The sequence below is a fragment of the Neofelis nebulosa genome, chromosome X, assembly GCF_028018385.1.
Source record: "Neofelis nebulosa isolate mNeoNeb1 chromosome X, mNeoNeb1.pri, whole genome shotgun sequence".
NCBI classification, from domain to species: Eukaryota; Metazoa; Chordata; class Mammalia; order Carnivora; family Felidae; genus Neofelis; species Neofelis nebulosa.
The window spans coordinates 7,606,882-7,624,389 of NC_080800.1; the positions used below are offsets into that span (position 1 = coordinate 7,606,882).

Sequence of the window (17,508 nt, forward strand, 5' to 3'; positions counted from 1 at the left end):
CGCCCCTGCTCTCATGCACGCATGCATGCACGCACACACGCACGCACGCACACACGCACACACACGCTCTCTCTCTCTCTCTTTCAAAAATAAATAAATATTTAAAAAAGAAAAAAAAAAAACTATCAGGGGTGCCTGGGCAGCTCAGTCAGTTAAGCGTCCGACTTCAGCTCAGGTCATGATCTCACGGTTCGGGAGTTCAAGCTCCACATCGGGCTCTGTGCTGACAGCTCAGAGCCCGGAACCTGCTTCGGATTCTGTGTCTCCCCCCTCTGCCTCTGCCCCTCCCCCACTTGCACTCTGTCTCTCTCTCTCTCAAAAATAAATAAATATAAAAAATTTTTAAAAACCTGTCAGTTCTCCCAAATGCACTGTTTCATTCCTATAAATAGCATGCGAGAGTTCCAGTTCCTCCACATTCTCAAAAATACTTGCTATGGTCCAGCTTTTTAATTTTAACCATTCTACTAGGTAAGAAGGGTATCACACTAAGGTTCTAATTTGCCCCGATGACTTTTCTTGACGACTTCCTTAATGACTAATGATTTTGAACATCTCCTCATGTTTTTATGTGCCACCCACACATCTCCCTTGGTAGAGTACCTATTTAAATCTTTCATCCGTTTTGGCAAAGGTATTGTTTATTTCCTTACTAACGAGGTTCTAGAAGTTGTTATATATCTGCATACAAATACTTTTTGATTTAGATAAAAATCTGTCCCCAATCCGTGGCTTGTCTTTACATTCTCTTGACAGTGCTTTATAAAGAGTTTTTACTTTTGATGAAATACAATTTAGAACGATCTGTTTAATTTGTAAAGATTTCTTTGATGTTTTTTTCTCATTCTGTATAAACCAATCTTTGCCCAACTCAAGGTTCACCAGGATTTCCTCCCATGCTTTCTTCTAGAAGTTCTTTTTTTTTTAAGATTTTTTTTGTTGTCAAGTAATCTCTCCACCCAACGTGAGTCTCGAACTCACAACCCCGAGATCAAGAGTCACATATGCCTCTCCGACTGAGGCAGCCAGGCACCTCCAAGTTCTGTCCCGTTGTCTTTCACATTACGTATATGATCCATTCAGATTTAATTTTGGGGGGCGCCCGGGTGACTCAGTCGGTTAAGCGTCCGACTTTGGCTCAGGTCACGATCTCACGGTTTGTGAGTTCGAGCCCCGCGACGGGCTCTGTGCTGACCGCTTGGAGCCTGGAGCCTGCTTCGGATTCTATGTCTCCCTCTCTCTCTGTGCTTTCCCCACTCACAACTGTCTCTCTCTGTCTCTCAAAAAAGGAATAAATGTTGAAAACAATTGGATTTAATTTTTGTATATGGCATGAAATATGGATCGAATTTCATATTCTTACATGCGGATATCCCCTCCTACGGGGAGGCTAAAACTCAGTTTCCAAATTCCCCTCGTGGCCAAGTTTTCTTTGTAGTTTCAGGGTCTACATTTTTACCTCCCAAACTGCTAACTTGTTATTTTCCTATTTCTTTCTCTCTTATTTTCTATCCTTTTGTGGTTTCACAAGTTTTTGCTCTTTTAAAATCAAAGTTATGCCCTCATTTATTTCTTTAAACATCTTTTTAATATTTTCCCATAAAATGAATTTCACCTGGGGTGAGGTAATGTCTTTGCTGAGTTTGTCGGCTGTATTTTTAGAAATGCAAGCTTTCCTCATATGCTCCAGAACTGTGGTTTGAGTTTCAGATTTAAAGGGAAGGAGTTATCCATAATCTTTACTTCCCTCGCCCTCCTTGCTTAGCCCACCCCGCCCAGCGGGTTTACCGTCAGTCGCCCTCACCTCACCCGTGGGGGTCCTCATTCGGGAACCCGGTATTACCTCGGCCTCTCTGAGGCTTCTGTGTGGGTGTCAGAAATAGTGCAGAGCCAGGCGCTAACCTGACAACGGGCTTGTTCCAGACTCCCAGGCCTGAAGTTTGCTAAAAACTCTGACCCTAGGGAGAGGTTGGCAAGAATCCTTTTCGGTGTCTTTTAAGGAAGCGAGAAGGCTCATACAGCCCGTGGCATGAACCAATGAGCCTGATTTCAGTCCCCCATACCATCCGGAGCACTGGTACCCTTCAGCCCAAGGCATCAAGAACTACTGACCCATTGGACTTGAAGGCGGAGCTGCTTCGGTCTCTTCCAGACCAAGTCTCCACTAGCCTGTGTTTTAGCCACAGCCGCGGCTTTGCAGGTTCGTCCCATTTCTGGCCCGTGGAGATCTTTCTCTTGTTTTGGGTCCAGCTATGTCTCTTTGCTTTCCTACTTTGCTATGTGCTCTTGTCACTGCACATGCACCCCTTCACTATCTTGATCCGGCTCATGAGAGAGGTCGTCATGCTGGGAAGTTAAGCAAGGGAAAGGCATGCTGGCCGGGCTGAATTAAGGGCCCCCAAAGATGCTCTTATCCTAATCCCAGAAGTTTTTGAACTATGGCACCTTACATGACACAGGGACGTTGCGCATGTGATTAAGGCAGGGACCTTTGAGAGAGGGCGTATTATCCTGGGCGTTCTGAGTGATCCCAATGTAATTAGGAAGGTCCTTAGAAGAGAGAACCAGGAGAGGCTGTGTCAGAGAAAGAAACTCGAGGAGGGAAGCAAAGGGCACAGAGTGATGTGATAAGGAAACCAGGAGCCGAGAAATGGCAATGAATGGATTCTGCCCTAGGGCCTCCAGAAGGAAACAGCACAGCCAAAACCTTGACTTTAAGGCCAGTGACAGTGATTTTGGATTCCTGACCTCCAGAAGGTCAGATACCAAATCTGTGTGTTTTAAGCCACCCAGTCTGCAGTAATTTGTTACAGCAGCAGTAAGAAACTACTATGAGCCTTGAGAGGTGGTGCACGATAATGGAAGGGGAAATACATCCCGTGAGGATTCCAGGTGGACGCTAAGTTGTACAATGTGTATGTGGGGAAAAGTCGCTTCTCAACACAGCTGAGTCAGTTCTTGGCCAGGGACTGGTTTCACATTAATCTGTTAATTCACTGTAAACAGCTTCAAGAACTATTTGATTTGATTTCACTTTGACGTCTCCGATCACCGTCACAATTTACCTGTATAAATAGCTTTCAACCTATACAGACAAAGTAATCTAAAATATGATACAATATTGAACGTACCTTTGAAATTTTGTAGAGAACAGAGAAGAGCACATATATTGGCTATCGTTACCTCTGTGCACCACTTAATAGTTGCTAATTTAATTATACATATTTCATGAAAGTATGGTTATGAGCAGTAGTAGTTAAATCTTGAATGAATGTTTCCATTTTTAAAATGGCTACAAAATCACCTTTGGAGGGAGGCAGAGAAATGGGTAAAATAAAATGGATCCTAAGTATTTCAATAAAAACCGTAGGAATTCTAAACATATAAACATTAGAAAAGAATTACTATTCATATATCCACAAAGGGATATATGACACAGTGAAACTACAGGAGTTTTGCCACCACAAAATTATACCTGTCTGAATTCGCTCAAAGGCACGGGAAAACACTTCGCCATCTCTATATAAAATCTGAGTCACTGAAACATTTATTTAATACTGTGATAATTGCTAGGATATAGCGATAAATAGGAAATGAACTCTTCCTCTGTGGAACCCACCTTCTCCTAGAGAAGAGAGATGAAAACAATGGCTGGGGCGCCTGGGTGGCTCCGTCGGTTGGGCGACCGACTTCGGCTCAGGTCATGATCTCACGGTTCGGGAGTTCGAGCCCCGCGTCGGGCTCTCTGCTGACAGCTCGGAGCCTGAAGCCCGCTTCAGATTCTGTGTCTCCCTCTCTCTCTACCCCTCCCCTGCTCACGTCCTGTGTCTGTCTCTCAATAATAAATAAACGTTAAAAAAAAATTTTTTTTTAATAAAAAAAAAAAAAAGAAAAGAAAACAATGGCTGTAACAGACCAGAGCTCCACACTGCCCTCTGGAGTTCAGTAATGGAGTAGAGGTAATGTAATGCAATCCTTGTATTACAGATGTGCATAGGAGACCATGATAATACAAAGAAAGGGGTAGAGAAAAAAAAAGGTCAACCAAGGGACTTTGAGCTACGTCTTAAAGACGTAAGAGGAGGTTATAGAAAATATAGAAAAAGGGGGTATTCAATATTTCCTAAGCTATTGAAGTGCATGGGAGTATGACATCCTCTCCAGGAGAATATGGTATCTTCTGCCCTAGAAATCATACCTTCCCTTCTTTGATCTTGGTTCCAATAATTTGTCGTCTTTGTTGAATGATCTCAATGAGAAGATCACACTCTTCCATCAATTTGGCTTCTTGACGTGATGCATTGACCTATAGGACAGATAGAATGGTGAGCATTTAATTTGGCCTTTGTTTTCTGTTAAATGCTCTTTAATGTAGACTACTACGTTTCTGGTAATCACTAAAAAGATACTTTAAATGTTAACTCTTTTTCCAATTATACAAAGATGGAAAATATAGGACTTACATGTCTACTCCCTTCCTTACACTCTTGGAAAACACTATTATCCAATGATAGCAGTCTCCTCTGCTAAGCCATACTCAGCCACAGAATCTTTCTTAACACAACATATACACAGCTATTACCAATTAGTTGGAAATTGACACTTGAGATATATTTGCAATTCCTTCTTCTATATCTTGAAAGAGAGTGGAATTTTGGCCTATTAGACATATAAACTAAGTTTAAAAAGAACGAATAGTATTCCTTTATGGAGGATAGACTACTATTAACGTCCATTGGACACATTTTCCAAATGCAAGGTAGCAAGACTATATCATATTTACTTAACTCTTCTTTCAAATAGACATCAACTTTGCATTTAGTCACTGGATGGATGGTTGGATATTTTATTCATCTTATGACATAATTTAAAATTTTACTTCTGGTATACGTCTGAAAGACCAAGATTCTACAATGAACATAAGCCATTCTCCAGGAAAGGTAGATCATTATAGAATGGCCCTTATTTGAAGTTTTTAAGACTCATTATATGCAAGGCAGGGTGACAATTAGCTCATTCTTGGCAACTGGGCTTGGGAAATACTCTGTACGCGCTATTTCCTCCACCTCTTGACAATTCTGAAATGCTTATTCGCAAACAGAGACCCCAAAATCACAGCTGTGGGAAATGGAGATAGCATGCTTGAGTTTTATGATTTTGACACAGCACACAAGTTGCAGTGTTACAGAGAATGACAATGGCATCATTGATTACTCTACCATATCTCAGGGAGGAGCCATGGCCCAGCCATTAAGCCCTTCTGATTTGGGATACTTTATTTAACTGGAGTAATTCCATTCTCTATGAATGAGATAAACTGGAAGTAGGGTCAGAAGGTCAAATATCCATTGATGGCTGTTCAGAGGAATCACGTCCTGTTTCCAGAGGCCAAGATTCCTTGCGTTTTATTCCTGATTATTATGAGACGCAGGAGAGAGACTACTCAAGACATCTTCTTATTGAGAAGATAATGGTCACTGGCCATTTGCAGCAAACCCCGAGATCAGGTCCTATGTCAGATTAGCACGCAAACATGCTTGCTGAATGTGATGAACAGAAGAGAAAATTAAAAGACGTTTTGAGGGGCACTGGGGTGGCTCAGTCGGTTAGGCGTCTGACTTCGGCTCAGGTCATGTTCTCACGGTTTGTGGTTCGAGCCCCGCGTCGGGCTCTGTGCTGACAGCTTGGAGCCCGGAGCCTGCTTCGGATTCTGTGTCTCCCTCTCTCTGGCCCTCCCTGGCTCACGCTCTGTCTCGCTCTCTCTCCCAAGAATAAATAGACATTAAAAAAAAAAAAAAAGACGTTTTGATGGGTAAGTACAGAATGTGGAACTCGGGCTAATATTTCAAGGAAGTTCACCACCGGACTCAGTTTCTCTTACCATGACTTTTATGTTGTCATTTCTAATTTCCCTTGAGGATTCCCAAATAAAAACTCAGCTATCCATGGACATATTTACTCAAAATGCCACTACTCTCAAGAAATTTCTTGTCTTACCTTTTGACCTCTAACTGAATGTAATGACTGGCTACAACTGAGCTGTGAAAAGGAAGGAATCATATTGAAACCATGGGCACATTATGATGGAGAGAGTGAAATTTCTGGAAAGTAGCACCTTATACTTGAAAAGTATCTTTGAGAGGAGTGCCTGAGTGGCTCAGTCAGTTAAGCGTCTGACTTCACCTCAGGTCATGATCTCGTGGTTCATGAGTTTGAGCCTGGAGCCTGCTTTGGATTCTGTGTCTCCCTCTCTCTCTGCCCCTCCCCTGCTTGTGCTCTGTCTCACTCTCTCAAAAATAAACAGTAAAAAAAACAAAAACCCCACAGAAAAGTATCTTCTAGAATGAGCCCCAAGAGTGACAATTTTGATAGAGTCCAATTTACTTATTTATCTATTGTCATCTGTGCTTCTGGTGTCATAGCTAAGCAACCCAATCCAAGGTCATGAAGAGTTAGGCCTCTGTTTTCCTCTAGAAGTTTTATCTCTTACATTTAGGTCTATGCACCATTTTGAGTTAGGTTTTACGTATGCTTCCAAGCAGGGTCCAACTGTGCCTTCTTACTTCTGGATAGCCAGCTGCCTAAGCACCATCTACTGGAGAGACTATTCTTTCCTTCAGTGAAGTGTCTTAGCACTTTTGTCAAAAATCAATTGACCGTACCATGAAGTCCTCAGGTTTTGATGTTGCTAACATATTCTGTGCTTAATGACATTCTGGTTTTGACTGAACTGGATCCAACCTCACTAATAGTTCTAGAGGTAGGTGTCATGAAATGTGGCGTCGAGGACTAGCTCTACTCATAGGTCGATGTTGGAAAAGTCCAGGAAGATAGCCATTTCAAAATTCTCCTATTTTGTAAAATGAGGGGAACGGTATCTGCTGTCTCAGCCACGTGGGATTATTGTGGTAAGTACACGAACTAATATCTGAGGAAATAACTACCACTGTGAAGTCACAGACAAATCTCAAGTAGTATCATCTGCATTGAGAAGTAGCTTTGTTAATAGACTATGATTTAGTTTGGGATCCATTTCACTCTCAAGATCATTGGGATTTGGGTTACTCCATGGGAGGAAAAGTGTCCCAGTTGCCATCCTAGCATGGGGTTTGATTTAATCCAAATTCTGACCATTTGATATTTATGATGGATAGATTTGTTTTACAAAAAAAGTAGACTGAAATCTACTTTGTTGAGCCAAATATGTTTTGGGAAAGCTGATACCACAACCACCACTGGCCCAAAATATAATTTCTCAGAAATTTGGAAACATGATCCATTCATTTTAGGCCAAGTATTTTCCTTAGATCTTTCAAAAAACACAGAGTTGACTTTCCTTTGAAACCAGGAAAGTTGAATCTCTTTTGATACTTTGATGAAGCTTCCAAATTTTTGTAACTCTAGCATTCTTCTATTCCAAAAGGTACAATAAAAGAAGTTGAATGCTATCCTGTATTTCTAAAATCCTCCCACTACAAAGAAGTTTTCCACAGTTTAGCTGTTTCATGTGTCACTTAAAAGAAGTTAATGACTTGATTGGATTTCATGTCTTATATGGGCTATTAACCCAAATATGGGTTTATTGGTCGCTCGCAGCGTGTTCAGGTGTTTCTAGTTCGCAGGTTTGGTTTGGAAGCTGGCAGCTCTTGGTTATGATTTCAACCTTCGATTTCTGATTCACGTCTTTTGATTCAGAATCATGAAGGCTAATAATACAAACAAGCGCTTTGAGTAGAGCCAACCTAAGGATGAAAGAAACAAGCCTCAAACCTTCTTTCATAGACCTCTATGTCCACCTTCTTGGTCCCTCACCTAAAGACAAGAGTGGGATGAAGATAATTAGGGATGACGAATCATTCCCCCCATCCTTGTCCCTAGTTCTTAGTACTGACTTCATCTCTAAAGTAATTCTTCTAAAGTCAGATCCCATCTGCATCCTGTCAGGACTCATGTCTTCTTTCAGGTGTTATCCCATTTTTAGGCCCTGACGCCTTATCTGAGGCTGCGAGCGGGACAGCCAATGTTATGCAAGCTCAAGCCTATTCTTATAAAACACTCGCGTCCCTCACTTTGGAAGACACGCATACAACTATTGATTCATTCACCTATCTAATCATTTATTCATTCAAATGATAGCAACGGGGTTCCGAGAGCATATCAGGCAGCACTCCAGCGCTGGGCACAGACAAAGTCCACACTATCACAGGGTTTACATACAAACATAGGGGAACAGGCTGAGCAAGTCAAGAAATACATAAAAATTTCGGCTCATGACTAGTACATAGAGGAAATTAAAGAGGGTGATGTGATTGCCCGTGCCTGAGAGTAGGGCTCGTTTTCTTGAAGGTCAGTCAAGAATTCTCTGAGAAGTCTTCGAAGGGGTGCAAAGGAACCAGCCATAAAATATAGAAAAGGTGTTTGCAGGCACTCCCAACTCTGCTTTTAACAGGGACCTCCTCACAAGCTCTACAGCGCAACTTCAGTATTCACAGCTTCCGTATTTGCAATCTGTACGCTCGCTAAAATTAACAACTCCACTTGTAACCCGAAATCAATACTTGTGGCCTTTTCACATGCACGTCGGGCACGCTCAGAGCCCGAAAAAAATGTAAGTCACCCTGCCAGCACCCAGCTGAGGTTGAACAAGGACACGCTCAGCCTTCTTGTTTTAGCTCTTCCATAGTCCGAGGGTGGAGACAATAAGGGTAGGGCAGTGTGGTGTAAGAAGGTCTGGCTCCGGGGCCAGATGGATGGGCTTGGAGTCCCAATTCTGGCACCCGTCAGTGGTCCAGCCTCAGGCAAGTCAGTTAACACTTTGGAAGCTCTTTTTCTCTTTCATAAAATAAAGACAATAGAATCTACCAGGAGACTTGCTTTCAGGATTTAAGATCATATCATCTATGCAAGGGGTTAGTGTGTGTGTGTGTGTGTGTGTGTGTGTGTGTGTGTTTTCTCCCCTAAGAGCGATGGTTCAGTATTAGCCAATTCAGTGTTCCTGGAGACTTTATAGAACATAACTGCCACACTTAATGAGAATCAATTGTATTTCCCTACTACCGCGTGTGTCCATAATCGTCACGAGTATTTTAGGAGCAGGAAGGGTAGAGTGAGAGGGGAGATTACAGAAGACACAAAAGAACAGTCTGGCTTGTAGAGCTGGCACCCCACTCTCTCTTATTCCTAGGGCGCTTTTGCTTCTTCTCTTCGACCAACTACAACTATCTCACCCTCGACGGCCTAGTGAAGGAGAGATTGGAAAGTCAAACAATGAATTGAGCACAGAAGGCCACCACTCCTGTCTTGGCTTCCTAGCCCTGAGATCGAATTCAGCTGGGGGCCATTCGACTGCAGTAACACTCCTGTCAGATACCAGCAGTCAGTTGTAGTCCCGTGGAAGTTGCCACCGGGTGCCAAGCTCATCTGCCTTTGCTGGATGTGCAGGTACACGTACTCATTCCCCAGCTTGGTTAATGATAACATAAATGTCGGCTATTTTCTCCAGAGCACGTGGTTAGCAATGGCCAGCAAAAAGCTCCCCCCCCCCTGCCCTGTTAAGTTTTATTAGATTGCAGACACATGTGGCCTTAACATCTTTAGAAATGTTTTATGGCGCTCTTAGAAGACAACGTCAATGGGGAAAAGTATCTAGCCACTTCTCACGGGTAAAACTGGACTAATATGTATTTTAGAAATCCTCATTTTCTGGGGCGCCTGGGTGGCTCAGTCCGGCTTTGGCTCAGGTCATGATCTCACGGTCCGTGAGTTCGAGCCCCATGTCGGGCTCTGCGCTGACAGCTCGGAGCCTGGAGCCTGCTTCGGATTCTCGGTCTCCAGTGCCCTCTGCCCCTCCCCTGCCCATGCTCTGTCTCTCTCGCTCTCAAAAATAAAGAAACATTCAAAAATAAAAGAAATCCTCATTTTCTCATCTTAAACGCTTTGTTGAAATGAGTTAGCCATCTCTAGATTTTGAGAAAAGACCCTTTGCATCCTCTCGTGAGAAGGATGTGCTGCCTTGATAGGTCACTTTCTATTCGTACACAGATGCATGCAGTGGAGGAAGTTTTGGAAAGGATGAGGTTTATGTGGTGGAAAAAGGGCATTTTATTTCAGGGCGTTGAGGAAGGAGGGGTGCCTAGAATTGGTCCTCATGGCAAAAGCAAAGCTGTACCACGATTCAAATGAAGGTGACCTGGAGAAAGATTAAAACCCTATTGCATTTTATGCTATGTTGCTTTTCTCTCTTACTAAGAATATGTGATTTTGAGGAGCATGTGGGTGGCTCAGTCAGTAAGCGTCCAACTTCGGCTCAGGTCATGATCTCACGGTCTGTGAGTTTGAGGCTCTGTGTCAGGCTCTGTGCTGACAGCTCCGGAGCCTGGAGCCTGCTTCCGATTCTGGGTCTCCCTCTCTCTGCCCCTCCCCCGCTCACACTCTGTCTCTCTCTCAAACATAAACAAACATTAAAAACTTAAAAAAAAAAAAAAAGAATATGTAATTTTGAGTCCGCATCCAAATTTAAAGGGGTCGGTGTTAAGATTATGTCTTAATAACACTATTATTTCATACTGTTCTATGCTACAACGTCTATAACAATCCCACAGGTGCAAAGGGAAATACGAGGATCTGAGGGTGCTTCGGGTTTTATTGCCAAAGGCAGCTGTGATGAACATTCCAGACCCTGGGGCAGAAGTTAGACGGAGCTGCCAGAAGGAACAATGAAAGCGACTCTAACACTTGAGTTTGTATATAAAACTGAGCCAAGGAGAATTGAGTAAGAGCAGACCGTATTACTGTAATTCATCTAATATGTTTATATGTAATCTTCACCCTGAAACTCTCTCACACCGAAGTCAAATATTTGTGGACGTAGCTCAAGTAGATGAGAGGGGGAAGAGTGGCCAAGTTCCCAGGGTCCCTGTCTTTGGGGCAGAAACCGGAGTACAGGAGAATATTTTGTAATATTTAATCTATTCATCTGACTAAAACTTTCGAAAGCCCAAGAAATGCTTTTCAGAAAAATAAAAAGATGGAATCCCTTCATACGGTGCTAACCATAGTCTGGCCTTTACCATGGAGTGATGTGCGGGGAAATGCTTGGGCCCAGAGGAGACCAATTCTGCATATTGATGGACTATCCACACGGGATCTTGCTATGTTTTTGCTATGGGATCAAAAAACAGCTCCCAGGAACCTCACGATAAAATCCTCCTTTCTGGAGGTTTCTAAGATAATGGAGCTTGAATGTTGGATAAGGAAGTGAGACGCTATTAAAAATGGCAACACACTGTGGTGAGCTGGGCAATAAAAGGCTTCTTATAAATGAAACACAACTGTAACAATACAATAAAACTGCCCGGCAAGAACGCCACTCCTAATACCTAAAACCTTGAAGCTTCACACAAAGGGATTGCCGCCCCCCCCCCCCCAGGAGGAGCAAACACAACGCGCCCATCCGAAACGTTGTTCGTTTTTCAGTAAAGCGAAATCATCAGACAGGGTGAGAAGATTTAGAGTGAACAGGGCTAAGGGAGGCAGTAGTTCAGAACTCAGGGTCCCTAGAAAGTCTTCCTGGGGTGGAATGCCAGGCCTTCCTTACTTCCTAATTGTATGTTCTCAGGCATTTGCTTAAACTCTCCATTTCTCAAGTCCCTCAATATCGACTCTTACGGGGTAGACCAGGTGTTCCTGGGGGACCGCTGGCAACGTCTGGAGACATTCTTGGTCGTCACGAGGGGGCTGGGGGCCACGCCTCATATCCAGTGGGTGGAGGCCAGAGACGCTACCTAGCAAACATCCAACAATGCTTGGAAAAGCCCCCACCACAGCAGAGAATTGTCCAGCTCCAAAAGTCACCAATGCCGAGGCAGAGAAACCCTAGGGGAGCTTGTGGTTCAGAGCTAAACGCACTAGCACGTGAAACGTCACTGAAAAATGTTTCACATGTAGCAATTACTCAATAAATGTTAACTACCACCATTGTTAAGAGATTCTGTTTATCTGGAATGTCCACACAGGAGCCATAGTACGAGTTCCAGGACCGGTCAGCCTGTGATGATTACCTGGGGGACTTAATAGCAGGAATCCAAATTTTTTTCCCATCTTTCACCAAAACAATGGCTTTGGAAGCTATAACATGAGGACTAACTCCAGAATTTGGGGAGTTATTTTCCAAATCCCCAATGCATTCTCTTAAGGGCTCCTTCCTGATGCAACGGGGAGGGGACAGAGGAGAGTCTTCCATGATGTACCGCAGGAGGTGAGAGACTTTGCTATAAAGGGTTAGATGGTAAATATTTCAGCTTTGTGGACCATATGGTCCCTGTTGTAACTACTCAATGCCGCTGTTGTAGTGTGAAAGCAGCCACTGACAATACGGAACCAGATGGGTGTGGCTGCGTTCCAACAGAACCTTATTTGTGAAACCCGGTGACGAGTCGGACTTGGCCCAAGGGGCATAGTTTGCCAACCCCGAGCAAAGGGGAAAAGAGCATGGACTTTGTAATCAAAGAGCCGCGGTGTGAAAAATGTGTTGAATCTGTGTAAGAAGGTCTCCTCGTTTGCATACTTTCAATGAAAATATCCGTAAGCTCTCTGGCACATAGTAGGTGCTTGATAGATATCAGTTTTCTTCAAAGCGGTTCCAAAACGAAGAAGCGGAATGGAAGGTGTTGCTCGTAATTCATTCAAAAACAATAAACTCCTCCCTTCCTCTCTCTTATTAATTACACACGTTATAAAATAAATGCTCCACACCCTTCCATTTGGGTTGGGCACACAGAATGAAGAAAAAAAAATCTATTAACCTGTCATGGACACTTGGGCCTGTCAAGTCTTTTTCATAAAGTTTCTGAAAAGCGGTGCTTTCTATTAAGTAATTTTCAACTAATGTATTTGGCAAAAATCGCATTGTGGTCAGAAGCTAAAAAAATTATTTACAGCGCAGGACAGTTAATGGAGTGCCGGGGAGGACAGAGGTGATCCGTCTCGGGGAAGGGAAGTCATTTCTAATGGAAAGAGGAAGCTCCTATCCCATGACCTTACATTACTCATTTTCAGTCTCACATGTCATTTCTCATTAAGTGGCATTCTTTTTAGTTGTTGTGCCGTGATTCCCGAGTAGTGATGGACTGGAAAAATACAAGGTTGAAGTCCTATCCGGGCTTGAGTTACTCAAAGATAGATGCCATCTGGCGCCCCGCAAAGTTAAGGAGGATGAGGATCGGACCTTGCTCTTCAGCATCCCTCACAGTACGTGAAATACACTCGACTGTATCACTGGTAGCACTCGCACTTGGGCGCACGACTGGAAAATGTTAAGCTTTGTTCTGTCTTTCTGACGCGTCCCCAAGTAACATCTATGAAGCCCTGCCTGGGTGTCGTCACTCCGGAATGCCGGCAGAAGCAGGCAGACTGCTCTTTCAATATCTGTGATGCCCAGTGTTTAATAATATTCACATTTAGTCAAATAAAGTCAAAGACAGGAGGCTTTAGGGAAACTGAACACGTGAGCTGGGGCGGGGGGGGGGGGGGGCGCAAAGAGCTGCTTCCAGGAAGCAGGGCAGGGGACAGGGATGGAAATATAAGTAGCTGCCAGGGAACACCAGTAGGGGTGGGGAGGTGAGACAGGGCATGAAGCCAGAAGCACGTGTCTGACCGAGACCACGGTGGCCGACTGCAGATTAATCCCGGTGGGAGACTGGGAAACTCAGAACGGTCCTGCTGATGGGGAGGAAGGGTGGGATTTACCTAATATCTCCCACGGGTGGCTGGTCGGAGGCTGTCAGGGGTGGTTGGGCAGTAATTCTCTGGAGTTAACGGCTGGGCACCCTGGGTGGGGGAGCCCCCAGGCAGAGTGTTACGGGCTTCCAGAAGCTCTCGGGCCAGGAAACATAGGACTGGTGAGTGCTGTAAGCGCCTGGCACTGACCATTACAGACAGAAGTGCCTACATCAGAGGGGACGACGATCTGGACGTTTCTTAAGAAAGAGATCTAGAGGGGGTCAGAGGGCACTGGTGTCCCACTCATCCAGTTTGTTCTACAGCCCCAACGACTTCTGACTAATTGCAGGGCTGAACAGAGTTTGCATCTGGCCGTGCTGTCTATCTTGACCTCGGTTGTTTTTTCCTTCGGGCCACAATCTACCCACAAGTGTTCATTTACAACTGACCACAAATGGGTCTAAATCTGAGCAATGACAGGCGAAGTTGCCTGAAAAGAAAACACATGAAATCTAATGAGTCAGACTAAAATATATGTATTTCTTTATCTAGAGACCCTTGGATTTTCCATCATTCCAACTCACTGTGAAATTATTATTGTCTTTTTAAAACAATGGCTCTCCAGTTCTAAGCTTAATATGCACAGTCTTCTAGAGTAAAACTGAATCTTAAAATACTTAAGTTAGGGATTACATGAAGAAGTGCCTCTCTCTCTCTCTCTCTCTCTCTCTCTCTCTCCCTGCCTCCCTCCCTCCATTATCTGAAAGATGCTGTCTTCTCACCTCCTAACTGGGAAACAGACTGCTCTGTTTACATTTGTCAGGATCAGGGGGTGGCGGGCAGGCGGCATCCTGCCAGGTAATGGAAACACTGCTCGCTTTAATTTTATGACCAAGAACAAAGCCTTCTTATTGTTTCATGGAAGCCTTCAAGGCGGGCCTCACGGGCATAGTTCTGATTTTTTCGAGACCACAAACAAGAGGAATTCTTTAAGGCCATTTCATGAAAAACAGAAGGCAAAAATACTTTATTCTGCAAGAATTAAAGCAGACCTTTGTTTAAGTAGCCAGAGCCCGACCCAGGTCAGCGTTTCGTTAAGAAGGGACGGAGGCTACGTCACCGGTATGAGAGAACACCACCTTCCTCTCGGATATCGTCACTTCGGTGCCGTTATTTTCAGGTAGCACGCTGCAGGAAGAAACATCTTGCACCAAACGTGATCGCGCCAACACTGCCCTTGCGAGCTCTCTCTATAAAACTAGGAACCACGCAAGTCTTCATTCGGTGCTTCTTAGGATTCTGCCAGCCAACTCAACTTTCCATGCGGTCCCTCTCCGCTCCCAGGCTAGGTGGTTAAAGCTACTGCTTTCCAGAGATCTCCCCAACGGTCTGGGTAGCTGAGGAATGTACACGAGAGGAAATGACGACACTCCTACCTCTCCCAGAACGAGGAGGGCGTCAGCGGAGGCCAGGTGGCCATCCTGGGGACTTGTTGGGTGCCCACGATGTGCAAAGTGGCACGCGGGCCCAAACTCTGCCCTCCAAAGACGAGGACTCCCTTAGAGAACAACTAGCACACACGCCGGCTGCACACAGAATTAACTGCACCAGAAACCCCGGAGCCAGACATATCTTACTGCCCCTTGAGAAAAGCCACGCTGAGGTCCGCCGCGGAGAGCTGGCGATGACCCATTGCACTCACACAAGAGCCCGGCTAAGGCAAAAAGGTGAATTTGGAGGCTTAACTCTGGGGAGGGGTGGTCTTCTCTTGACCTTCTTCGAATTGACTTCCTTGATTTGATTTATGACAACTGAGAGTCACCGTCTCTCTCTGAAGCTGTCCCTGCTTATTTGCTGTCCTAAGGTTTTTTTCTGAAACTGGGGAGCTGGTGCCCATGAAGGTGCTGAGGGTGGTAAGAGGGAGATGGGACACAAACTACAGAGCACTGTCACTGTACAAGCTGGGCTTTGCCAAAAGGACACGGAGAAGGAATCTAACCTGGTCTGGAAGAGAAAAGGAAAGACCAGAGTATTCAGATGATTGTCAGTTGCCGATTTTGAGGTTCTGGGGTGTGTGTGTGTGTGTGTGTGTGTGTGTGTGTTTGTGCGCGCGCTTCAAACGTGTGTTTGAAGATCAAGAGAGCCTAATACTGAAAATGTCATTCTAGGGGCACCCGGGTGGCTCAGTCGTTTATGCGTCCGAGTTGGTTTTGGCTCAGGTCATGATCTCACGATTCGTGAGTTTGAGCCCTGCATCAGTCTCCACGCTGACAGTGTGGAGCCTGCTTGCGATTCTCTCTCTGCCTCTCCCCTGCTCGTGCTCTCTCTGTCAAAATAAATAAACGTAAAAAAAAAAAAAAAAAAAAAAAGAAAGTGTCAGCCTGTAAGCCATCTTCAGACCTAGGCTGACTAGCCATCATCCCACATGTGTGAAAGTGTTCAAAAGTGTTTCCCCCAACTTGTTTCAAAGTGGCTGTCTGGCCATTTTTTTTCTTTTACAAACCAGAAGGGATAGAGAGGGTATCCCAGAACATCAAAAGGAAGGAGATAGCTGTGCAACAAGGGGACGGGGAAGACCCACTGTGACCTCCCTTAAGGGCTCAGCAACGACCCAATGGACAGTTCTCTCATCCTTGACTTCCGTCCTCCTAGCCCTCTGCCAGTGACAGGGCACTTGTGCCAGGAAGAGCTCACAGTGTGCGTCAGCCATCCGGCTACTGCCTCCAGGAATTACGGCTGCTGAGATGTGCCACCATAGAGACCCTGTCCTGTGTACCATCTTCTCAAGAAGGATCCTTTTTCGGGGCACCTGGGTGGCTCAGTAGGTTGAGTCTCCGACTTCAGCTCAGGTCATGATCTCATGGTTTGTGAGTTCGAGCACCGCGTCAGGCTCTGTGCCGACAGCTCGGAGCCTGGAGCCCGCTTCGGATTTTACGTCTCCCTCTCTCTCTCTCTGCCCCTCCCCCACTCATGCTCTGTCTCTCTCAAAAACTAAATAAACAAAAAAATTTTAAAAAAGAAGCAGGACCCTTTTTCTGCCCTTCAGGATGAGAATTCATCTGATGCACTGATCGACACAAATGCACCAGTGACAGAGGGAGGGCAGAAGGAGGCAGCTGGTCTCTCTAGGAGAGTCCTGATTTCTCATCCCTGGCCACGTGCCATGTGCTGAACGCAGGAGATACTAGGAAAAGAAGGATAGCGTCCTGCTTCCCGAGGAGTCCAACTGACCAGGAGACGGAAGACATGTGTTTGAAGAGCACGTGGATATTTGGCCAAGGACTGTACCTGTATCAACAAATCGTCATGGTGTTTTCCTTAGGCTTTTAAATTCAAATGGTGAATCTCATTATTCTATTCATAAATCCAACAAATTTTATAAAACCAAGAATCATCACTCTCGGGGGGGATCCTGAATCAATGTTTAACTCACTCATCTTGAACAGACCTAACTCCATTAAACAGTCAATGCCATATATTAATTAGTTGATTCAGTTCCTGTACTCATTTTTTTTTTTAATGGAAGTAAATCTACCTACAGGAAAATGCATAAATCTTAAGGGACAAGTCAATGGATTTTGATAGCCAACACAGCCAACAGTTTGACCAAGACATAAAATATCTCACCCCAGAAAGCCCATGGGTAACCGCTGTTCTGATTTTTATCACCAAATTCCTGTAACATTTTAAATTGCATTTATAAATGTAACATATTCAACTTACTTTATAAGCACTTTAAATGCTTAACGGTGTAAAATTAAAACCCTAACAAGGTAAACCTTCTCACGT

The 17,508-nt window shown here is 44.4% G+C and overlaps 1 protein-coding gene across 7 annotated transcripts in view; it reads right to left on the minus strand.

Annotated features, from left to right (window-relative positions):
• MID1 (midline 1) overlaps positions 1-17,508 on the minus strand; it is a 588,063-nt gene that overhangs the window by 41,213 nt on the left and 529,342 nt on the right. For all 7 annotated transcript variants that reach the window (XM_058713622.1, XM_058713623.1, XM_058713625.1 and 4 more), the window contains one exon: positions 4,199-4,306. In XM_058713622.1, coding sequence (XP_058569605.1) covers positions 4,199-4,306 — 108 coding nt within the window. The remainder of the gene's footprint in view (positions 1-4,198; positions 4,307-17,508) is intronic.